This window comes from Chroicocephalus ridibundus, chromosome 4 (genome assembly GCF_963924245.1).
Source record: "Chroicocephalus ridibundus chromosome 4, bChrRid1.1, whole genome shotgun sequence".
NCBI classification, from domain to species: Eukaryota; Metazoa; Chordata; class Aves; order Charadriiformes; family Laridae; genus Chroicocephalus; species Chroicocephalus ridibundus.
Genome location: NC_086287.1, coordinates 75205872 through 75231243, shown reverse-complemented (window position 1 = coordinate 75231243; position 25372 = coordinate 75205872). Strand labels below are relative to the sequence as shown.

General features: G+C 49.4%; 2 protein-coding genes across 6 annotated transcripts in view; both read right to left on the bottom strand.

The window, feature by feature from the left end:
- Positions 1-5085, bottom strand: part of PHAF1 (phagosome assembly factor 1) — a 36271-nt gene extending 31186 nt beyond the window's left edge. For 2 of the 4 annotated variants that reach the window (XR_010070957.1, XM_063334231.1), the window contains exon 1: positions 4549-4839. Coding sequence is in view for 3 of the 4 variants with exons in the window: in XM_063334231.1 (XP_063190301.1) it covers positions 4549-4612 (64 nt within the window). In the remaining variant the exon portion in view is untranslated. Of the gene's footprint in view, positions 1-4548; positions 4840-4864; positions 4979-5037 lie in introns of those variants that run through there. The other 2 variants (XM_063334228.1, XM_063334229.1) reach the window with 2 other exon arrangements.
- An 11132-nt stretch (positions 5086-16217) lies between these two features.
- The window catches only part of CBFB (core-binding factor subunit beta), a 44950-nt gene continuing 35795 nt past the window's right edge, over positions 16218-25372 (bottom strand). For both annotated transcript variants that reach the window (XM_063334227.1, XM_063334226.1), the window contains exon 6: positions 16218-18506. In XM_063334227.1, the coding sequence (XP_063190297.1) occupies positions 18484-18506 (23 nt within the window). In that variant the 3' untranslated portion in view covers positions 16218-18483. The remainder of the gene's footprint in view (positions 18507-25372) is intronic.

Below are 25372 nucleotides of genomic sequence, written 5' to 3'. Positions count from 1 at the left end.
CCTGGACTGCATTTTATGGCATACCCTTTATCAGGCTTGATAAACTACTGAGCAGTCATACAAGATAGACACAAATATTAAAACGGAGCAACGACTCTCTTCAGACCTACCAGGCTGCATGAGCTGCCGATACCGCTACATTTGTGTCAAGGAAGGAACTTTATCTTCTCAGTTTACAGACAAGATAAACATACTAAACAGTTTGGTTCAACTGAAGTAACACACTTAATAGTCATTCACCCTCTAACATGATTTCAAGGGTGCTTTTTCCCCCCCCCCCCCTTTAGTGTATATCTTATCTTTATGGCTATAAATTTTTGAAAGTGCAATGAAAACAGCTGATTCTGCGGAAAGAATAGCACCGCGCCATCTCATCCTTTATCACACTTAAAACCTTTGTTGCCTTTCCAAATGAAATGTGATTGTATTCTTGGACTCAAAACAGGCAGTTATAAAGAGAGGTTATGAGCTTTTAATTGTGAAGTTTTATTTCCCTACTAATTGCTGCAAGTCAATTTAGATTAGTTATCTGACATTTCAATTCCCTGTTCTTTTCTATTTCTACTTTTTTAAATGTTAAGAAAGTTGTCTTGATTAGGGAAAGTTTACCACGGGATCTACACTTTTATTTAGGTACCAGTTCAGGCATTGAAAGTTTTTGTTACTAGCTACACCTCTCAAACTCAGACCAGACATCATGTTCGAAAGCAGCTTTTAGACATTATCTACAGTACCAAACTGAGATAATTCCCTCCCTCTCTCCATATGTGTGTGAGTGTGTACATACATACATATATATATGTGTGTGTGTATATATATATTCCACACACACAAGTAGATCACCATAGGGACTACTTTCATGTAATATTAGCATAATGCTAAAAAAAAAAAAGTCTTTTCACTGTCACACTAAACTACGTGCCTGTTGCGCCCATACATTGCAGCTTTTTTGCAGTTACGAAATAAAGTTTTGGCAAAACAGTCTTAGAGATTGGAACTACAGTGTTTCAACTTGTAAATACAACATACAAATGTTTCTGCAAAACTGTTTTTTTCACATTAGCCCATAATCCTGAAAACAATTCCGGTTTTGCAGCTAGAAAATATACACCAGAAGATGATATAAAAATCAAACAGAACAGTTATTATTTTAATAACGGTAATAAAATTAAAATGCACAGAGCCACAATAGAGAAGCACTGTTTCCTATTATCTAGGAAATAGCAGTTGCTTTGTAGTCTAAGCAGTTGAGTTTTAAAGACAGTTATTATGTATTAGATAATATTTTAAAACGGAACAGAAACATAAATAACAGCAAGAAGCTAAGATCAAAGACACTGCTGTGAAAATTTTACATTTCTTAACCTAGCAAAAGCTGCAATTCCAAAAAAAAAGTAAAGATGATTTAAAAGTTTAAAACCAATTTTCAAAGTCAGTATTTCTAGGAGACTTGCAGAGGTAAGACCGTTAGCTTTTAAAAAAAAAAAAAACAAACAAAAACAAACAAGTGGCAAAGGCTGAAGGAAAGCCAGGGAACAAGCTGGCAGAATCTATATGCCAATGGCAAGCGTCAGAAGTAGGGACAGTTTTCAGTAAAAAAGCATGTAGTTAAAAAAAAGTGCACACAAACACGAAGTTCAGTTTGTCGTCCGATGTAAACTGATGCAATCTTGGGCTGGTAAGTGTGCAAACAAATGGCTCATGTGACTCTCTTACTCAGAGCTTTCTCAAGCTGCGAACAAATGGACATGGACTGATTCTGTTTAGCTTTCAGCAACCGAGAATCAAGCAGGTTTTGCCACGCAGCTGCGAGTAGCAACTTAAGTTCTCCAAGAACAGCCCGCAGAACCTAAAACACGTGTGGAGGAGCCAGTATCCTCTCTGTGCCTCCATCAGCAGAGAGCCAAAGGAGGAGGAAAGAAACTGGGTTATTTTTCTCCACCCTTCTCACGCGCACACACACACACACACCACCCTCTTTTCCTCAACATTCGTCAGCCTTCACAGTCAAAGAGAAAAACAAAGAATTCTTTTTCCCCTGCTCACCAGTCAGGGGGAATGGGGAAGCAAACGTGGTTTCCAGCACATCAGACAATCACCCAACGCGAGCCATGGCAAACAACACCCACAAAGACCAGTGCTAGGTCTTCCTTATCACAGACTTTTCCCTTTTCTAAATGCTGGAGTGATACGAGCGACACAAGACGATCCTCTCACATACACTGGTCATGGACAAAATGGCTTGAAGCATTAGACTATGGGCCTTCAAGGGGAGGGTAGAGGAGTGAATAAAGATTAAAAGAGAAGAATACAAGAAAATCCAAGAGAAGATGAATCATAACACATTAAACAAAGAGAAGTGAAACTTAGTAGGAAAAGAAAGTATAAAAAGCAAGAGAAATGCAAGTATGCCTTAGAAATTATACATCTTAAACGCTAATAATACAGCTATAGGCACTACAGAACAAGTATTTAATTGTTCTCTGGTAAAAAGCAGGAATGTAGCCCAAGAGGTGCAGTGACACAGGTATCTAATTGAACACAAAACTCAGCCTTGGTTAAATTTTTTATGCTCTGGTCACACAGTGAGTCAACACTGGAGCCAGAAACAGGATCCAAAAACTCATGTAAAAAATTTTCCTGGCATTTCCCCTCAGTCATCTCCATTGTGGGCACACCGCTGGGAGCCAGAGTCAGCAGCAGTTCAGGAATACTGCCATTCGTTCTGCTAAGAGCAGATCTAAACAAACCACGAGTAGAATACCACTGGCAGCGAGAATCCCATTTACACCGGCGCTTCCAGCCGCGTTACCACTAACACAGCTGAACCAGCTTTATCAGCAGGGACAATTTTCATACAATATCGCGAGCGCAGGACAAAGTTAAGTATCCTAATACCTTAGTCAGCCTCCTGCTCTATACCAGCAGGTCATGCTAATTATATATTAGACACATCACGTGGTGTCTATGTTTACTCCAAGAATTGCAGCTGAGTTTCCTCCCTCTCACATCCATGCACGTCTGTGAGTGTGTACACATACACAGAGACCCAGTATATAATTTTAACCGTGAGATTGCACTAATGGACTTCTTTGGGGGTCTCTCTTCCCTTTTTTTGTGGTTTGGGGGTTTTTTCGGGGGTTTGTTTTTTTGTTTGTTTGTTTTTTTAAGAAGGATGGGGGAAACCAGTACTATGCATTTCAAAGATCGTCAGGGTATGTAATTCAAGACAGCATTTCTTTTCAGGTAATACAGGCACTAAAGGACCACGAAAGGCCACGCAGAGCTGAGAGAGCACAGTAACATGCCAGCGGTACAAGGAGGTCACCAGATTTCAAAGGGTGGGACCTGAGGTACTATAATTAGCCTCCAAAAGCCATTCTAGCTCTCCCTGTAACCATCCAGTTGTACTTGACTCTGAATCCACAGTAGCATAAGCAGCCCTTTGTGTTTGATGGGTTTCATATAAACAGCTCCATGTCACAGTACCGCTCCTTTGGTGTGACCCAAGTTCACGGAAGCTGTGTAACAGTGCTTTTAAGGAACACTCTGTCCCCCTGCTGTCACAGGTGACAACAGCAGCAGCAGAAGTGTAACTCAAGTTCTGGCAGCTGCCCTGCAGAGCCCTGTTTACATTAGCCAAACTATTACTACCATTAACTGGGCTTTAGACAGAGCAACAGCAAAGATGGGAACCTGAGAGAAAGAGCCCAGTGCTGATATCCCAAACAATCGCTTGGAAAATGCATCAGTATTTTCTGAGAGTTTTAAGGACTACCAATATCTGCTTGAAAACACAGGTCATCCGAAGAATCCATACCATCTGAGCTACATTTAAGTGCCCTGAGCTGAGCACCAGCCAAATTTCCATCAGCTGGGGGAAAGTTCTTTCTCACTGCAGTAAATAGAGCAATGACTGGTAAGGAAGGACCTCTCAGAGAGATGAAAAAATAAGATCATAGGGAGAAGAAATACCTGTTATCTAACCCTGAGAAAACCTCTCAAAAGTTTACTTTCGCCACTATAATGACGCAACCCAGCAATGACACAAATAAATTGTGAAACTCAGCTACTGATATTTACGAAGGGTTTGTACAGAAAAGCACAATATCTATGCTAAGTATTAGCACGCAGTTGAAGATGCTGGTATCACCTGACATACGTTCAGGTGACAGTCAGTAAGTACGTTCATGCCTCCTCTTTTCGGAGTTAGTTAAAGAAATTCCTAGTCTAAGATGGCAAAGCAAAAACAAGGTGAGTAGAAGCAAGCACACAAGCTGATAAACAAAGCACAACTCGGTGTGCAAAAGTGAACCGTGCCACTATATGCCATAAGGGAATCCTCGAAGCTCATATACTAGTATTTTTAGTGATAGAGAAAGGTGAGCTTTAACTCTCTCTCCCTTTCACTCTTGTGACTCCCTGAAAGCGCTGGGACAAACCTTACGATTGTGAGGGGATGAGAACCTCCCCCCCCACTCACACACACGGGGCAGCCTGGCGAGCTCGGGGACACACACACACACACACACACAGAAAGAGACTTACCCAAGGTGAACTCCCATTGCTCGTTCCCCAGAGACCGCTCGGGTACCACCTCCAGATCTAGCATTGGCTCAGGTAGCGCGGAGGCCGCGGGCTGGCACGGCGGGTCACCCGGTGGCAGGGCCGGACCTCTGAGGGAAGCGGGAGCGAAAGAAGCTGCCAACCTGCGCCCCGCTGTCCCCCCAGCCCCACCGGCGGACAGCGCTGAGTCACACCGGAGCCCGCCGAGCCCGGGCACCGGCACCACAGCGGACAGGCCCCCCCCGCCCCCGCCATCGCCTCACGGCCCCGCCGCCCGCGCCACCCCCCACCGCCCTACCCGGGCCCTCCACAACGCTTGGGCAGCCGTCCCCCCCGGGGGAAGAGAGGCTCGTCGCCGGGCCCGGAGGCACCGAGGACGGCCCCGGTCCGGCGGAGGAGGGGAGTTGGGTGGGAGGGGGGTGGGGTGGGGGAGTTGTAGCCCCCCCCCGGCGCGGCGGGGCTGCGACTCACCTCACTTGCGGCTGCTGAAAAAGTGCTTTGCGGCTGTCGTCAGGCGAGCCCGCGCGCGGGGCGGGGAAGGGGGCGGGGCCAGGGGCGGTGCGCCCCGCCCCCAAACCGTGGGGGAGAGGGGAAGGTGGCGGCCTGGGGAGGGGGAGATGCGGGTTCGAGTCCCGCCTCGGTGGGTGAGCGCTGCCCGGGGTGTCGGGGGGGACAGTCCCACTGCCACCCCCTGTCCTTGTCTGCAGACGAGTGTCAGGCCCACAGCACCAGCCCTAATTACGCCGTGTCGCAGCCCGCCACGGTAAGCTCAGGATTAAAAAAAAAAAAAGAAAAACAACAACAAACCCAAACCAACCCAGTTGTATCCAGTTTTTCCGGTTGAAAGGCCGGGGTGGGGGAAGGAGCCAAACAGAATTAGTCAGTGGCACGAGCGAAGTTACCCGAACACACTCAGGAATGACTCAGTGAGGAAGAAAGTCTAAACGAGGTCATTGGCCTTGCAATGTTATTCGAGAAAACAGGGGGAGGTGGCCACCCCAGGGGCTGCGGTAGCCAAATCCCCAGCTTTTTTCCCCTCAAGAAGTCCAACCTTTCCCCTGGGGTGGTGGTCGCCGTACGCGAACCTGCTTTGCTCAGACCCAGGAGGAAGACCCCAGAAGCCCCCGGGTGGAAGCAGCTGGCATCCACGCAATGAACGAGGATAACGGAGCTCTCCCAAGATGCTGAGATGCTGCCACCTCCCCCCCGCCGCCACCTTGGGCACCCCGCGTCGGGCCATCACCCATTTATACAGCGGAAGCTTGATCCAAGATGAGCGGCAGCAGGTCAAGCCTTGCCCAACGTAAGGCAGGGAATTAAAAATAAATGTGACAAACCCCAAGGGTACGGGCTGGTGGCAGCCTCACGTGAAGTGATGCGTCCCCTGGAGCGGGGCTGCACAAGGGATGGGAAAGCCAAGAGGGTCCAGAGGCTTTGGAAGTGGCTGTAATTCCTTCTGCTGGCAGGTCGAGGCTCCAGGAGGGGCAGGGAGCAGTGGGAGAAGCACTTTTCCCACGTTTATTGGAGGGTGGTAGCAGAAAAACCTCCCCTCGGGCGATACCCATCTCCCGTCCCCTCTCCTCTGCTGCATCCCTCGGGGCGGTGATGCTCGGTCGCGGCTTGACCCCACCATCGGGTGCTGCCCACGCGCCCCATCCCATGTGCCCACCACACCCCACGGGAGGTCTGCCGCAGGCCAGCACCGTGGCACAGAATATCCGTGGCACAAAATATCCACGGCAGAGAACATCCATCGCACAGAATATCCCGCAGCAGGGTGGAAGACACCGTTTAAGAAACCCCCTCATGCAGATAACTGCAGAAGTTAGTTGCTCAAATTAAAAAAAAAAAAAAGAAAGAGAGAGAAAACCAAAATTCCTGCTAGGTTTTTCCACTGCCTCTCCTTCCCACCAGCAGCCACGCGTTCACGTCGGACACTCCGCGTGCTCTGCTCCCTAAAACCCAACGCGTGCGGGCTGCCCGCGCACCGCTTCCAAGCCAGCTGCCAAGAAAAGCCGTATCCATTGTCCTTTCAAACAGCTCCTTTAAGGAGCAGTGTGTATAAATACCAGCGGGCGCAGTCGCACCTCTGTTTCCACGGGCAGCCCGAGCTGTCGCTGGCGAGGGGCAATCACGGCACTGAAACACAAAGCTCCGTCCCGCCGTCCTCAGCATCTCTCTCCAGGTCACGGGGCTGTCAAACGAGGCCAGATTTTAACGTATGCGGCGTGGAGCGAGCCCTGGGGAAATTAGCTTTCCCTTGAAGTCAGCTGCACAGTGCTCTATTTATTATTCATGCCTCGCTTGCTTTTTTTTAAAAAAAAAAAAAAAAATAACCTAAGCACGGTGACATCTTAATATGCTGAAAAGCGCAGAGGTGCTGCCAATTTTTTTCCCCTCACTTACTGACAAGTCTTTAGTGGCTCAAAAAAAGAGAAATTAGCCTTTCCTCTCCCGGGAGCACCGGCTGATCCTTCATCGTGAGCCACCTGCAGTGCTCCAACTCACCATACATATATATATACATATATATATATACACACACACATATATATGTAAAATATATATATATATATTGACATTAGTGTGTGTGTGTGTATATATATATATGGTGACATCCATAAGGAACATACTTGAGAGAAGGAATACCCATCTTGTGCGCCCCATTTATTTAATGGGACAGGAAGGACACCCCAGCACCCACTTTTACCCAGGCGCAGGATGCCCACAGCCCTTGGATTGGGATGCTGGATGGAAAAAGGGTGGATGCAGATCTGCCAGGCTTTGCAGAGGCTCTTCTCCCCCTCACTCCTGCGTGGGGCGATGCCCTTCGACCGCCCAGCGCTGCAAACCGGGGGACGCAACGGGCTGGGCTTTCGAGAAAAGGAAAATTCAGTAGCCTTCGAAAAAGAATATGGGAAGTACGGGCTGAATTCCCTGCGTGAGTTCGGAGATTAGAAAGGAAGGAGAAAAAAATGCCAAATAAAACCGGGGAAAAAATAAATCCGGAGCTAATTGATGCCTGGGTGACCCTCTACCCTGCCATCCGTTTTCAGCCATCACCCCAAGCCCCCGCCGCAGGCAGAGAAGGGCTCGGAGCTGCCGTCCTCACCGCGCTGGGGCTTCGCTCTTTAAAATAATAACTGGCTTGTTGACAGGGAGCCCTCACCCAGGGAGCCCTCACGCAGGGAGCCTGCCAGCCCCTTCCATGTCCCTGAGATTAAAATACACCCCCCAAATACCTGGGAGGGCAGAGGAAAGCTGCCGGGGGGCAGGCGAGGGCAGTGGCACCGGAGGCAGACGCGTTGGGTGGTTTCTGTTTGCCGGCTGTGACCCCCCCCGGGGGGAGCGGGGAGGTCCCGGGGCTCAGGAAATCCCAGCTGGCGGAAAATCCCACTGCGGCATCCCTCTCCTGAGGGAGAGCGAGCGCTGGCGTGGCTGGGGACACAGCACCTCCGCCGTCCATGCCCACCACCGGGCCCCAGCTCGGCTTCCCCCGGCGCAGGAGAACGCCCCCCATGCACCCAGGGCAGGATTCCCAGAGGGGCTGGTTTCCTTTCAGACCACAGCTCTCCTTCCACTGGCTGACAAATAAAGAAAAAAAAAATCCCAAGTCACGGAATCACAGAACCATAGAATGGTTTGGGTCGGAAGGGACCTTAAAGCCCACCCAATGCCACCCCCTGCCCTGGGCAGGGACACCTCCCACCAGACCAGGTTGCTCCAAGCCCCATCCAACCCTCCCCTGGCTTTCTCCTTGCCCGGAGAGGCCAAGCTCTGCAGTGGGTTGGTTGGTGGTTTTGCACAGCCAAGACAGTGGTTCTAAAACAACCCCGGCTCCCCCAGCACCAGTTCTGCCGCTAACGCGGCCAGCCCCAGCGAGCTGCCCGAGGACACGGAGAAGTTTTCCCTTTTGGACCCCTCTGTGCTCTGGATCAGTCCCGGGGCCGGGAGAAGCCGGTGCCCGTGGGGATGCTGGGGACGGAGCTGCACTGCCCGTGTCCCCCATGGACCAGGCGTTACCCCCGGCTGGGGCTGGCGGAGGGCAGGAGCGGAGACCAATGGAGACATCCAAAACCAAACCCCCCCAGCGCGTGACACCAGGCGGGATGGCATTTTCAAGGCAGGTTGGGCAAAGCACCATCATTTTAGGAGTCTCCAGCTCTGAGAACCGGGGGGAAAATAGTTAGAAATCGAATATTAAAAAAAAAAAAAAAGAAATATCCTTCTGACTCTCCAGATTATAGAACAATTCCTGGAAAATACCCGAGGCAAGGGCTCAGCTCTGCAGATTATGGAGCAATTCTTGGAAAATACCCGAGGCCAGGGCTCAGGAAGCAATGTGTGGCTTTCTGAAAAGTAAAATCACTTTTTTTTTTGAAGGACTAGCTCAGTTGTTAATGTTTTGGACCAAAGGAAGGGCAGCGGGTGCATCCATCAGAGGTGATCCGGGTTCCCCGCTACCCAAAGGCTTGCGATGCCATCACTTTTTGGGGTGGGATCAGCAGCCGGAGGGAATTACTGCGTTTTTACTTGATTCTCCTAAATTCCACACCTCTGCGGGGAGACATTAGTGGAGAAGTGCTGGGCTTTGCAATCCGGCCGGTCAAAGGAAAGGGGAAAAAAAATGCAGAAAGCTACCAGGAGGGACCCAAAACGCGGGGCTGCAGCCATGCGTGGGGAAAAGCGGCGAAGGAAAAGTGGGAAAGAGCTGCCCTCTCCCGAGGAGACTTAACAGCGACACGAATCCCGGCTCTGCCCTGCGGCTTCCCAAGAAAACGCCCTGGAAACGGACCCCAGGCTTGGCAGCGCGGGTTCAGTGGGGGAAAAACTATTTGCTGTAAAGCTCTGAAGTTGCTCCCAATTTTTTTTTTGGAGGTGCTTTTCCTGCTGAAAAGCTTCGGGTTCGCAGTTAGACACAGTTCCAAAACAGCGTTTGCAGCTCCACCGGCTGCAGAGCGAGGCGGGGATTTGCTTGTGCTCCTGGGTGAAGCGTGGAGACTACCCCATCTCTCCAGGGGAATTTATTCCACCTCTCCAAGGGGATTTATTCCACAACCCAGAGCTTAGTGTGCCGAGAGTCCCAGTGGGGTGGGCAGCACGCCCGGCCCCAGCTCGCGTCACCCACCTCAGGGGTCCCCGGGCGGGCAGGGGCTGGCAGTGCCGAGCCTGCCTGTTCCCAGAGGACAGCCCTGGCTCCGTTTATCCCTGGCTCAGCGCTTCTCCCCGCCTCGCCTGCACTAAACATGCCCTGCCGGGATATTTTCCATCACCCAGAACCCAGCCGGAGCGGCGGCCAAGGCTAACACGGGCAGAATGTGCAGCCTCAGCAGCTGAGGAGCTGCCCCGCTGCTCTGCCCGCGGACGCTGCAGCCGAGGGGCAGTTGAGGGGCAGAAAAAGCCTTTTTTTCCAACCAACTGGTTACCTGCACACTTGAAGCCTCCAGCGTGTTGTGAGCCTTGTCCCCAAAGCCTCCGCGGGCTGGGGCTTGAGTGGTCCAGGAGAGCATCCCCCTCCCATGGGCTGGGGCTTGAGTGCTCCAGGAGAGCATCCCCCTCCCGTGGGCTGGGGCTTGAGTGGTCCAGGAGAGCATCCCCCTCCCGTGGGCTGGGGCTTGAGTGGTCCAGGAGAGCATCCCTCCTCCCGTGGGCTGGGGCTTGAGTGGTCTGGGAGAGCATCCTCCTCCCCGCTGGCCCCCAGGGTACACTGGGCTGGTGGCCACGCAGACACCAAGAATAAAGATTTTCAAGGTGATTCTGGTCTTGGCCGGGAAGGAAGGAGAGCACGGTGAGGCTCTGGCACGCGGTTTGCTCAATCGGGACCGCGGTGGCCATATCACTTCCCACATCCCACATTCGGGCACCTGACAGCTGCAAAACCTCCCCTTGTGTTTTCCCGCCGTGCTTGGTGTGGAGAGAAGGGCAGAAATGGGAGGCTCCCAGCGCTTGCCCCAAAGATGCCAAGACCTAATGTTAAACGCCGACCGGGAAGAGCAGCAGCCAGCACGGCCCCTGCCCCTCGCAGGGGACAAGGGCAGAGGCCGGGGAGAGGGGCTGGGTGGATAAGGATGAAGCGTTTGTGAGAAGGAAAGGGAGCAGCCGTAGCAGCTGGGGCAGGAGGGGCTGTTATAACACGGCAGCAGCTCCTCTGCCTTGCCCAAGTGCGGCGGCAGCGCTCCCCGCGCCACGGCCGGCGCGATGGAGCGCATTTCGCAGCACCTGGCCCCTCCGGATATGTTTTACGATCTCTGATTCATGCAGGGCTAGATCTAAATTGGCTTCAGCTTCATTACAAACAGCTGGGCTGGTTTCTCTTTCCTCCCCGGGGTGGTTCAGCCTGGGAGACACCATCGCGTGGGCAGCCCAGCTGCCGGTGGAGGTGGGGGGCCTTTGGACCTTCCTGGATCGGTCAAGGCGGAGCCGCCGGCGTTGCAGCCGGTGCAGGGGGACAGTCCTTCCAGCCAGGCGCTGGCTGCAGCGTCCCTCCTTCGGCTGCTGCCCGGCCAGGGGTGTGCAGCTTTACACGCACATTAAAAACTCCTGGGAAAATTCACCCTGGGGCAGAGCACGGGGTTTCTGTAAAAAAAAAAAAAAAAAATTACAGCACAGGTTTTTGTAAAAAAAAGTAAAGGATGGGTTTCTATAGAATCACAGACTGGCAGGGGTTGGAAGGGACCTCTGGTGATCATCCCGTCCAACCCCCTGCCAGAGCAGGGTCACCCACAGCAGGTGGCACAGGAACGCGTCCAGGCGGGGCTGGAATGTCTCCAGAGACGGAGACTCCACCACCTCTCTGGGCAGCCTGTGCCAGGGCTCTGCCACCCTCAAAGTCAAGAAGTTCCTCCTCACATTGAGGTGGAACTTCCTATGTCCAAGTTTGTGCCCGTTCCCCCTTGTCCTGTCCCTGGGCACCACTGAGAAGAGCCTGGCCCCATCCTCCTGACACCCACCCTGTAAGTGTTTATAAGCGTTGATAAGATCCCCCCTCAGTCGTCTTTTTTCCAGACTGAAGAGACCCAAATCCCTCAGCCTTTCCTCATCAGAGAGGTGTTCCAGTCCCCTCAGCATCTTGGTAGCCCTTTGCTGTCCCCTCTCCAGCAGTTCCCTGTCCTTGAACTGGGGAGCCCAGAACAGAATGCCACACACCCCTTATGCCAAGGGCTCCGGGAGGCAGGAGTGCTGTGCGCGTGGCAGGGCTCCCACCCGGAGCTGAGCTTCGCCTCCAGAGACGTTTCCAAAAGGGATGTTTGAGCTTCAGAGCGGGCGAGGAGGATGGGCCATGGGGCAGAGCTGTGGGGCAAGGCCCCCAGAGGAGGGGGGCAGAGGGGGCAGCCCCTGCACCAGCATTTTCATGATTTATCGGGATTTGAGTCAGAGCAGCGGTGCGGGTGCCGGAGCCCCCCCCAGAGCCCCTGGAGATCTCCAGCTGCCCGCTTTGTCCCCGACTCCTGGCAGACGGGCAGCGCGACTGGAATGGCGCTCGCAGGCAGCCATGGAGAACACAAAAGCGCTGCTCATGACTGCTGGCTCCCAGCCCCCAGCCCCTTCGCAGCCTCTCCCTTTTGCACTGGGAATTACTTGCTCCAACACACACGGGGCTGGAAATTCCTCCCCGCGGCCCAACTTCGTTAAATGATGTTTGGGGCCACCCCGGTCCCTGCAGCACCGGGTTTCGGGGAGCAGCGCGTGAAACTGCCTTCCCCATGGCCACAGGTACGTTTCGGTCCCGTTCTTGGTTTTTCTTGGCTGTGGGACCCCCCGCCCTGCTGCCCTGCAGTCCCCTGGGGAGCCGGGAGGAGGACGTGCTCCCTCCCCATGCTGCCACCTGTGCTGCCAGCGGGGACTTGGCTGTGCAGAGCCCCCCACCGCCAGCCCGGCCCAACCCGGCAAGAAGGGGCCTTGCACCCAAAAAGATCAGTTTTCCAACCAAAGGATCGGTTTTGCCCCCAAGCCAACATCTGGGCTTGCTGCCGCTGTCTCAGGGCATCCAGCCCAGGTGGAGAAAAGCTGTGAAAAACACTGAAAATCTGCTCCGCCACGGAGCCACGCCAATGGGGCCCATGCAAACCCTCTACCACTGCTGGCCATCAAGGTCCCATCCCTGGAGGTGTCCAAGGCCAGGCTGGACGGGGCTTGGAGCAGCCTGGTCTGGTGGGAGGTGTCCCTGCCCAGGGCAGGGGGGGTTGGATCTAGATGATCTTCAAGGTCCCTTCCAACCCAAACCAGTCTACGATTCTATCAGCAGTATTTTCTTTGGAGCAAGAGGTAGTGGGGGGGGGCAAATCCCGCGCCATGTGCCGGGGAGACAAACGGCGGGTGGGAAATGTCTGCTGTTCGCTGCTCTGTTAAAGCCACCAGCTTGAGCCGCGGGGCTGCAGCACTGGAACGCGGGACGGGACATTGAGAGGGTGGCGGACGGTCAGTAGAGTGACCAGGACAGCTTTTCAAAGGGCCCACTGTCTATTAAAAGTGTCCCATGAGCTCATGGTAGCAGGGCACAGGCTGAGTTTGCTGGCAAGAGAAGAGGTCCCGCTACAGCCGGCAGCTCCGGGAGAGGCAGGAGGGGTGGCCAGCATCCCTCCCTGCCCAGAGGGGACCAGCCAGAGCCAGGTCCCTCCCACAGACCCTGCTTTCCCACCCTTCCCAGTCACCTCCCACCCTCCCGGACCCCAGGGTATCGCTTTCCATCCTTCGCTCCAGTCCGGCTCTGCAGCGCGGTGCCCCGCGGCCCCGTCCCACCCCAGGTGCAGGAGCGGAGGTTGAGGCGCTGGAAGGTCCGAAGCAGATGATGAATAAAGCACCTTGGTGGGGTTGGTGGTTTCGGAGGGTCACACGCCCCGCGGGGCCACCGACACCAGGTCCCGGCGGTCACACGCCAGACACGCTCTGCCGAGAGGAACCGAAAGCAGAACCAAAAAGAGGATCTGTCCTCTCCCCGTGTGGGAGCATCCGCCGGGGCCGTCGCTGCTGGGAAGGGGCTCGGGGGCTTCTCAGCAGCACCAGCAGCTCCGGCCCGAGCAGGAGGCGAGCGCTGGGCAGCTCAGGAGCCGTCTGTGCTGCGACGCGGCCCGTCCCTCCCTTCCTAATCCTCGCCACAGCTCCCAGTCCTCAAACACAGCTGGAGCAAAGGACCTGGAGCTGCAGCACGGCCAGCCTGCGTGCAGGGTCGAGCATCCCAAATATCACAGAATCACAGAATGGTTTGGGTTGGAAGGGACCTTAAAGCCCACCCAGTGCCACCCCCTGCCCTGGGCAGGGACACCTCCCACCAGACCACGTTGCTCCAAGCCCCGTCCAGCCTGGCCTTGAACCCCTCCAGGGATGGGGCAGCCACAGCTTCTCTGGGCAACCTGGGCCAGGGGCTCACCGCCCTCACCGCAAACAATTTCTTCCCAATTTCTTCTTTTCCCCAGCTCTAGAAGGATTTTTCGCTTTCCAAGCTAACTCCTCACCTGCTCTGCTGACGAGCGAGCACCAGGCTAAGCAAGAACCATCCCCATCCCCAGCTTCTCCCCGCTCCTGCAGGCCCTCCCCCGGGTGGGTGACAGCAGGGTGACAGCAGTGCCACGCCGCTCTCCCACGTAACTTTTTTCCTCCCCTCTCCCTTGCTCCTGAGCTTTAAGAAACGAGGCCGAGGCAATTCTGGAAATGCACTTCTCTCAACCTGTAATTGAGACAGCTCTTTAATGAAGTCCCTGCAGCCCCGAGCGCTGGGAGCGGGGCGCGGTGGCTGATGAATATGCATGTGGTGGGCTCTGGGCTGGGCGGCAGGAGAAGGCAGGATGGCAGGCAAATGAGCTACGGGAAGCGTCGCCCATGCAAACGTTGGCTCCACTTCTCACTGCAGCTCTCGTCCTCCAAGCCATTTCTGTCGCTCTCTCAATTTGCATTGGAAACGTGGCAAGAAAATAACGTTAACTTTACAGAAATTGGTCCTGTTTCTATGCAGGCAGGATGGATTCATAAATACATCCGTGATGGAGCGAGTCCTCACCTAATGATGGACCAAAAAAAGAGATGGAAGTCCTGCCCAGATCCTGCAATTTTGGCATTCTTGAAAACCACATCTCCTTCATTTAACTTCCCAGCCCTGACCTGAACGGGGCGCATTATTAGACAAACAGCAGACACCTGCAGGAACAGAAACGCTGCCCTTTTCACCCCCAGTTTCATTTCCACAGTTCCCTGCTCTCGGCAGGGGCCCAGGAGAGCTGGGAGCCGCCCCATCCTTCCAGGGGGAGTAGGAAAGCCCCTCACCCAGGCTTTGGGAACGCCAGTAAAGCGGACTAGAGAGGTATCACCTGGGGATTCTCCCACAGCGGGAAGAGGCCGGGTAATTGCAAGAGGTGACAAAGGCAAGACAGAAGGGACCATACCTCGCCTGCTCCGGTTGGCCTCCAGGTCACCAACATCCTTCTCCAGTAAGCTCCAGTGTTTCCAGCGGTCTTTCACTCCAACATCGAAGCCGGCCACCCCCGAGTCATGCTCATTGAGGGAATGGATCGGCACATTTTAAAAATCCTTATGCAAGAAGGTTTTCGGATTCCCTCTGCTATTTACGCGCCCAGGAGACGAACTCCATCCAAGAGGAGCTGGGGGGCAAAGTGCCTCTGTCCTTCCCATGCCCCCACTCAGGAAAAGGCTTGAGGAATGAGGTGCTACATCTATGTGTCATGATGCACCTTGGGCAGAAAAGTAGATCATTCCATGAACTCGTGGGTAAACCGACCCGAGCTATTTAACGGCTTCATCTAACGGCTTTACCAACCGCTCTTCAAAGACGCCTTCCAGAAGGAGCCGCTTTGACGGCGGAGCCTACAGTAGCCAAGGGAGACACCGTCTGCCACCAGGAGCAGAGTCAGAGGGGCACCGTTTGGCATTCATGGAAGTTCTAAAAGCTGCCTCCCTCCCAACCTGGAGGGTCTTCCGAAGAACCACAAGTAACAGCCAGCGCCGGTGTTACCGGGCCCTCTCCGAGCTGCTTAGTCAGATTTTAGAAGTATGAGATAAGGTGATGCTTTGACCTTCTGCACGAAGCCCGTGCAGAGCAGCCTGCAGCTGGCAGCAGCCCTGGGCCTCATCTCCGTCCGTAACCACCACACCAGGCCATAGTTGATATTTGGAGTTATACCACTGCAAATCGTAGCAGCTTCAGACGAGGTTCTCAGGTGCAGCACATAACATTCATATTTTCCCCACAATACTTCACCACATTTGCCCGTTTCCTCAATTTCAACATGCAAACTACCCTGTTTTCCTCCTCGGCCGCAGCAGCCTAATTAGCAAGGCTTGATGGCCGCTATAAAAACCTGCCCAATAAACAATGCTCTTCTACGAGCGGCTGGTACAACGCAGTGAGATTAAAAGAGAATTTCTTCGGGTTACTTGAGTAGATAGACGCCTTCAGAGTAAGCCGGGGATAGCAGTTATAAAACACCACAGGAGTTTCAGGGCAGTAAAATCCCTGTTTTCCCTAATCTATGTCCTTATAGTAGTTTTCCTGGACAGTCCCTGGTTCAAGTGACCACTGGATGTCACTATTTCTTCACTCACGGCCCTTCCACAGGTAACAGGTTGGGAAGTTGCCCCAGAAACACGGCCCAGGACAAGCAGGAGGTCGGAAATAAAATTTTTACAGCACCTTGTTTTCACTACACAGAAGTTTATTATGAAAGTTAAACATACAACACAAAAAGTAGCAAAAGCAATCTCGTAGCTTAAGGCAACTCTTACAGGAGATGAATTCGAGAAAAGATGATGCAACTTCAGTTTAAATAGAAATTATGAAAAATATCAAATTGCATCAATAACTTAAAATGCACTTTAAAAAGTCTGCGCTAACCAGCAGAGGGTAAGGGCTCGTGATCTTAATGCCAGCATTAAGATATGGAAAGCAGCAGAATGCTAAATGATGACAGGGAAAGTTCAGTATTTACACCAAGAGAGCAACATTAATATCCGATAGCCTCATTTCCTGTGTACTTATGCTTGAAAACCACCGCCTGACACGCTAGGAAAACCTTTTAAAATAAATCTTCAGACTATTCCATCAAAAATACACAGATGGCAGAGAGGATCCAAGGCCGGGGATGCGTGCGGGCGTCCCTTCAATAACTCATTGCAGAAACACTTTAGAAAAATTCTTTCTTTGGGGGAAGAAGAGCGAGGAGGAGACGTGGCCAGAGAGTGAAAAAGGTTATCTTTCAGGTGAATCGCATGGAAATTGAAGTAGCAAAATATTTCTATTTGATGACATTCTCACAGTTTACAGTTATTGACAGTTTTAAGTCAATGTTAAATATTCATATTATCAGCATACAAAGATTCTCCTTCACATTGACACCTGCTTACATTTTTGCAAGACCTCTTTTTGCAGCAATTGTTTTGCCCTTAATGAGGAATGTAGTTATCTTAATTATAGAATTTAGTAGAGATTTAACTGTTCTAACCATAGAGTTTTCTCCCTTCAAAATCGTTCTTAAAATACTGAAATCAGATCACCTATTTTAAAAAGTTATTGGAGTGACATTTTAATTAATCGGGCTGTACAGGAAGCACCACATGCTAACGAAGCCAAATAACATCACATTTCCAGTCAATTTTCTTCAAATATTGGACGCAATGAAAAATTTGGAACTAGTCCGTTCACCGCCCCACCCCCCCCAAATAAAATCAAGATAATTCACACAAATTAACTCACCCCAAATCTTACCCTGTTAGAAAATGCAATATATACTGCAATGTACTTTTAATTTGCATAAGATTTAATAGAAGTGTCCTACGCACAGTAATGAGGTTTTCTGCACACAACCTCATCTCAACTTTTCACCATTCAGCACAACTTTACAAAAAGCCTAAGATATAAAATATACTTAAAGCAGCTATCTTAAACATGATTTAATACGTATCAGCTTGGCAGCCGACCGCTTTTGTTCCCAGTTTAACATGCTGTTGGATCCGACTGTAGAGTTGCAGTATCCCTTTTAACAACTATTTAAAAAAATCCCTGAATAAAACAGAAGCCAGCCTGCGACTTCCGATGAGTTTCAGTAAAGTACTATATACAGGGCTATAACAACCACCCAAACTCGCTTGGTACAGAGTAAAATCTAAGACAGACAACGGGGCAGAACGCATTAATGCATGAAAATATAGATTTTTCAGATTTTGCCATTTAAAAGTGGAACCAACGAATTGTTAGCAGTGAAAAGAATACTGCAACCGTAACATTTACAAACCCACACAGTTTGAAAACTGATTCCAACAGCTCTGATTCACTGGGTTCAGCTTGGAAATAATGCAAAATAATGTCAGCAGTTTTAAGAAGGTCTTGCAAATTTAGGAAAAAAAGAAAACTGAAAGATAGATAAGAATGCGTTATCTAAAATAAAGCAGGAGCACAATAAGGACAATCAAAATTCCAAAAGCCCATATTAAAAAAATTAAGCTTGGAATGCATTGGCTTCCAGCAGTTTACAAAAAAAAAAAAAAAAAAACACAAACAAAAAAAGAAGTTTTAAATCTGTAATATCTTGACCTATTTTTAAGTGACAATTTTTATTACAGTTGAGAAAAAATGGTTTTATAGCTGCATAAGTTTCCATTTCACTAAAATAGTGCCAACAAAAACAAGTTTGCATAGAAAAACAAAGTTTCAAATTGCCACTGGCTACATGCTTAAAATGGGAAATGCAGGTATTATAACATAAACATAGTGCAAACCATGGCAGTTGATGGTGACTTTGCCTGCCGCAGGTCAGGAAACAGACCATAGTATACCCAGTTATCACAGTTTCTGGTCTTTTATTAAATCCTTTGCCAAGTAGAAGCAATGCATGTGTGCAGACCCGTGGTGCGCCTGCCGCTGTTGATTAACGTAGCTTGAGATCGTCGCCGCTTCCTAGGTTAGATCCAGGACTAGGGTCTTGTTGTCTTCTTGCCTGCATTAATAAATACACATTTAGGATCAAAAAAATGACTGAGAAGTTATCGCGTCAGTTAATTTCTTAAGTGCATTAACATGACTAAGACCATAACAGCTCGTTCTGGGCGTCACCTCAAGGCATGTGGAGGAAAAGAAAGCTACCAGAAGTAGTCAACATGGATTCACCAAGGGGAAATCATGTCTGACTAATCTGATAGCCTTCTATGATGGCACGACTGGATGGATAGGTGAGGGGAGGGCAGTGGATGTTGTCTACCTCGACTTCAGCAAGGCGTTTGACACGATCTCCCACAGCATCCTCAAAGGGAAGCTTAGGAAGTGTGGGTTGGATGAATGGACAGTGGGTGGATTGAAAACTGGCTGAAAGACAGAGCTCAGAGGGTTGTGATTAGGGGCACAGAGTCTAGTTGGAGGTCAGTGACAAGTGGTGTTCCCCAGGGGTCAGTACTGGGTCCAGTCCTCTTCAATACATTCATCAATGACCCGGATGAAGGGATAGAGTGCACCCTCAGCAAGTTTGCTGGTGACACAAAGCTGGGGGGGGGGGCTGACACAGCAGAAGGCTGTGCCACCATACAGAGAGACCTGGACAGGCTGGAGAGTTGGGTGGAGAGAAACCTTATGAAATTCAACAAGGGCAAGTGTAGGCTGCTGCACCTGGGGAGGAATAACCCCCTGCACCAGTACAGGTTGGGGGCTGACCTGCTGGAGAGCAGCTCTGTGGAAAGAGACGTGGGAGTCCTGGTGGACAACAGGATGACCATGAGCCAGCAATGGGCCCCTGTGGCCAAGAAGGCCGATGGCATCCTGGGGGGCATCAAGAAGAGTGTGGCCAGCAGGTGGAGGGAGGTCATCCTCCCCCTCTGCTCTGCCCTGGGGAGGCCGCACCTGGAGTGCTGTGTCCAGTTCTGGGCTCCCCGGTTCAAGAAGGAGAGGGAACTGCTGGAGAGGGGACAGCAAAGGGCTACCAAGATGCTGAGGGGACTGGAACACCTCTCTGATGAAGAAAGGCTGAGGGATTTGGGTCTCTTCAGTCTGGAAAAAAGACGACTGAGGGGGGACCTTACCAATGCTTATGAACACTTAAAGGGTGGGTGCCAGGAGGATGGGGCCAGGCTCTTCTCAGTGGTGCCCAGTGACAGGACAAGGGGTAACAGGCACAAACTTGACCATGGAAAGTTCCTTCTCAACATGAGGAGGAACTTCTTGACTTTGAGGGTGGCAGAGCCCTGGCACAGGCTGCCCAGAGAGGTGGTGGAGTCTCCGTCTCTGGAGACATTCCAACCCCGCCTGGACGCGTTCCTGTGCCACCTGCTGTGGGTGACCCTGCTCTGGCAGGGGGTTGGACTGGATGATCTCCAGAGGTCCCTTCCAACCCTACCATTCTGTGATTCTGTGATAACCAATTCTAAGGCAGAAACTCCACATTTCAAGCGATAACCAATGCATTCATTTTTAACATCAAAATCATTCTTTCCCCCTCAATTCAATAATCCCCCCAGAACCGCCAGGAATCGTAGAGGAGGGCCGTGGACCCGGCCGTGGGGCAGAGTCTCCTCTCTGGAGGGGCACAGAGCTCTGGCTCTGCTTCTCCACCCTGAAGTGCTTTGCAACATCACTTTAACCATCAAAGAAAGCCTGCCAGAGTAGTCACGCAACAATTTTGTGTCTCTTCTTCCAAAAAAAGATTTTCTTTCCTGTGAAATTCCCTTCTGTTAACCTGTTCTGTAACTATTTTCAGGATCAAGATTTTAGGGAGAAAGGCTACAGTGCGAGATGGCAGAGTATGTTACATCAGTTCCAAATAAATCTCCTCTCAGTATTTTTATGTCGGAAACATTTACTTTAGCCTTTTCTGTAATAAAGAGACTTATAACATGACAACACACTAGCCCAATTTAATCTATAGATTAACACACATTTTAACACTTCTTAAGAGTTGGGGTTTTACTGCAGCATACTTTTTTTTTCTTTGGTGCACCTGTGAAGTTAGCAATAACGCAGACTTGAGAAAATTGGTACTTATGATTGTGCCCCTGTATTAAAAAAAAAAAGTAACACAAGTTCTCCTCTAAATAAACAATTCTGTTAAACAGTGTGAGTTGATGGCATTTTCAAGAGGAAATTAAGGATGGTCAGTCAGTTCTATCAGTCACAGTAACAGAGGCTGCTTTCTACTTTCTCTGCCTGTACACATGCAGGCTGCTTTCTAGAAGCACACAAATATTGCAGGTAAATACTTAAAAGTGTTGATACACTTAAATTTTAAAGCAATACTTTGATGAGGGAAACATGCTAGCAGTTTTTTTAAGACATTTTAGTATCAACACTTTTATTTCATGTTTACAGAGTGAATAGCTGGCATCTCGGCCTCTACTTATCACGCGACCCAAACAGTACGATGGCCACATTCTCCGCTGGTGGAAGGCATCACTACACCAGCATCATTTGGTGCAGCTCCCTTAGTTTCACCAGCTGCGATAGCCTGTCACATTTGGTCCTTCAAAAAAAAAAACGCTCTCCAAAAACGCAAAACAAGTGACTTGCTTCCCTCCTTCGAATGAAAGGCTTCTCGTATTTTGTTGAACAGGCCTAATGCAGGCAGTTGTGCCACTGAAATATGCAGTTTAAGCCATTGCCACATTTACTTGCTCACCGTGAACAACACTTCAACTAAAGCGTGACTAAGAGCGACACGAGTGCTGCTGGTCGGTGTTCCCCGGGCTCTTCTGAGTCACATTTACTGACAGAGAGGAAGCCTTCCCGCCAGCGCGGCCGTCACCTGGTGCAGCCTGCTGCTGCCCCGCTCCCAGCCCCGGCGCCAGCCCCCAGCTCCCCAGCACCGACCACCAGCAGCATCTTCCCAATGGAGAATTCTCCTTCTCTGTCCGCTTCTTCCTCCCTCATCTACTGCTCATTCTTCTTGCCTGCCTAATCCTATGCTGCCCGTGCAATTGGTTAGCCTCATGCAAACACAGAAGTGCTGCTGCCTTCTGCTATTCAAATAGTGATTTAAAGTTACATTTTCCTTTCATGTGCAATGTCATTCTGACACACACAGAGTTCATTCAATAAATCCCGCTCGGAATCAGCATGTTGCCAGAGAAGACAATTCCCTCCTGCACTTTCTTTGGTATTGCCATTATTGCTTTGCAAACACCCTTGCTATTTTAAATATTGCAATTGCTACGTACCACATTTATGTATCCAATGCTGTTGCTGGCTGCATTTCAGCTACTTAGGGGTTAGATCTTCCACTCGCTCTGCTCCATCTACACTGGTCGTACTCTGGCTGAAGGAAACAACCTGCTTCTCCTACTTGCAGAACAACTCTGAACATGGCAACCGACATCACTACCGCTGCACAAACCCACAGATTTCTCAGTAATCTTTCTGAGGAATCGCATTAAAACAAACAGCTCTAATCACGCACCGCACTGAAGACTCCAAGTGCTAAAGGGCATATTCCTTCCAGCCCCTGAAGCAACTCTGCAAACTGCTCTCTTTGTAAAGATGCAGAATATCAGGAGATGGCATTTAACTGAGATTTTGGACATTATTTCCAAAAGCGAAATCATTCAGCTTGGACTATCAAGATCCCTGTGGAAAAGTTAAAGGGAAAGCCCAGGCTTTTTTTTTTTTTAATTATTATTCTAACAGAAAAGTAAACTGTGCCGTAAAGATTTTTCTTAATACAAAATGGTTGCTCAACAAGTCTATATGGGTACTTCCACACTAATTCAAGAGTTGTACTAAGAATTACCAAAAGGACGACAGTTCCACTTTGCATGTTTTTCTCCTATTGAACAGACTGTAACAAGACTTCTTCTGGTTTTAATTCTTAATTTAAATTTCTAATTCTTTCTTCTAAAGGGAAACAAAGGCATGCACTCTTTAAGAATTACCAAAATCTTTCTTACACCAATCTAGTTACCAATTTCATACTCAATGAACATTTTTTACACTGAACTAGAAAAAACCCAGCAAATTAATTGCTGCTTTGCTACTGCTGTAAAAGCAAACAGTTTCTTCTTCAGAAAACAAATGATACGCACAGCAATTTTATTGTCAAGTTTCAGCAAAGACTCCAAGGTAGGGGCATATGGTTGCATTTATGCTTTGTCTAAAGTGGCCTTTTCTTTCAGAACACATGAAAGAATTCACATGATTCATGACCTCATTGCTACTTGTAGCGTTTGCAGAAGCCGCTACTGAACAACTACCAGATTTGCCCTTTCAAATGATATGCAAAAAGCATGACAAATTACCCTCAAATGTACCAAAAGCAGTCATTACAATATCATACACTTGTGTATGTGGATAAATGTGTAATTTTGCATTTCAGTAAGTGGGGATTTACACAAGCAACCTGCAGTGTGTTGGAAAGACAGCTCCGTCTTGTTCAGACACCCTCCTTTACTTGTGCTGTACTGCTAGGCAACAATACCTACACTTAAAACACACTTACTCTACCAGCCACCATCCTACCAAGGTGCACGTGCAAAGTATATAACTACAACGGTGCTTTACAAGCTGAAATAAAAAAAAAAAAACAACTTGTAGAGCATCAGGCACTGGGTGCTATTTTTGCCCACTGACAATGGTCAAAATACGACTTTCGTAAGAAATGCCACAAGATCCTTAGCACTGACTTGCAGGAGCAGTGTGACTCCCAGTGCGGTAGGATCTAGTAGTTCTCCTCAGTCTGCTACAGAAAGCTAAAAGTTCCCTTTTACAGAATTCCCCTCAGTCTGGAGTCTCCTACTCTCTGCATAGCTAATCAATCCTCTGAATTGCAGCATTTGCTTGAATTTTTGAAATGCATACCTTATGACGCCACGCAGAAGCATCAGAATTACTCTCAGTGAATAATGAGCTCAGCTTCTCAAAGATTGAGGAGACTCGCTTCAATTAAGAAAGATGCATCTATCTTTGCCGTTGGGAAGTGAAATATTCTGCCATGAGTCATGCATAATGAGTCACGAGAAAACAGTAGTTACTCATCTTATCTCAGCATATTTCATTTTTCGGTCAAATGGTGATGTTAAGTTTGAAGGAGTACTACTCCGAATGTTAATCATCTGCTATTTAATGAAAGGATAACAAATATTTGCTTGTGAGAAAAACCTGTAAGTAGTACACAGATCCCACCACTGTTTTAATTTTCCTAAAAATCAATGTATTTTAACTGACACAGACAGTTTCCTGCCAAATATCCTGAAATTGAATAGTTAATGCAATGGTCACACAGGGAGTTTCGATACCCAGAAATACTTTGCGCTCAGCTTTCAGCACATGAAGCCATACAAATCTTCTGCAATACGGAAGGAATTATAACTGGCCACAAGCCATTTAAAGCCTCTAACGTTGGAGAGGGTATGGTGACCGACTAAAAGAATTGCAGGAACGTATCTGGCAAAACACATTTCAAAGCCTCCTATAACATGCTATTCTAGATTTATTCACGCTGAGCTCATAATGCTGATACTGTAGGGGTAATAACATATTAGGAAAGAGAAGTTACTAACGAAGTCATTTTGACTTGAGGGTAAACAAGCACACGAAGTATCCCCTGCAATACTCTTACACCTAATTTCTCTCTCCAACCCTGTTATCACTGAGCTTTTCCCAAGCCTAAACACAAGCTAACTGGTACGGGCTAAAAGTCATAACGAGTATGATGCAGTAAATCTGTATTATATTAATTTTCTTCTTAGAAAATTATATAGCTTGAAGTTATCAACTCATTAACTTCAAATTGTGACTCTCTGTACAAGGATCATGTTGGAGCATTTACATCTGTTAGTGGGGCACTCGGGTAAAACAGACTGAAGACTAGCAGCAATTAAGGAAAGCAGCACACAAGCAGTTCCCCCAGCAGCCAAGGCACCCGGACACCATCCTCCTCCTCCAGCCACTCAATCCTGACCCACGCTGCAGCTGATCGTGCTTTCAACAGTGCCAATAAAACTCCTTCAGCTGGCTGCGCGAAAGCATCTCTAACCACCCCCTTCCTGTGCACGTTCAGAGGCCTCCGACATACCTAAGGAAACCGTCTCCCCTTATCGCACGAGCTCATCAGGAAAAGATATCGCAGTCCCACCATGTGGTTTACACGACAGCTCTGAGAAAGCAGAGCTGGGAAAGCTGGCAGTAAATATAGTAAGGATGGAGAGGGCTGCCATGAAGATGGCCCTCCCTTTCGACGAATCGCATAAAAAAAAAAAAAAAAAGAAAACCAGCATGCAAAATTGGGATCTCTGAATACCAGGCAGTGAAGTCGCAAGAAGAGTGGTACACACTGCATATATAACTTGGGACACTGGTGAAGAGGAGGGAAGGGAAAGGGAGATAATTTGAAGAAGGGCTGTCACAAAGAGTAGCCAAAATAAAGTCTCTCCATGGACAACTCCACTGCAATTCTTTCATTGCATTCTGGCAACTCCTTACTGCTGAAACAGACAGAGCAGATGCATTATGTGCCTTGGCATCTGTCATCTATAATTTACTAAATAAGTAAAAAAAAAAATAAAAAAATCAGGCTATGTTATGAAAAACTAAATAGTGAACATTTGGATTCTCTTAGAAGGACTGTCAACCTCCTGAAAAGGATTTAAAAAAAAACCCCAAACTGAGAACATATTGCAGATACTTTTCTAAAAAGCATACAACCGCAGGACAAAAAAAAACCAAACAAAAAACCCCCCAAAAACCCAAACAACTAAACCCTGAAATAAAGAAAGCAATGCTCAGAAAAATGACCAGTTACAATCAAGCACACCTCCCCGTCAGTCCTGCTAACTCAGGCAGACCCACATCAAGAAAAGTAACAAACTGAAAGCTCTTCTCGGAGCTGCTGGT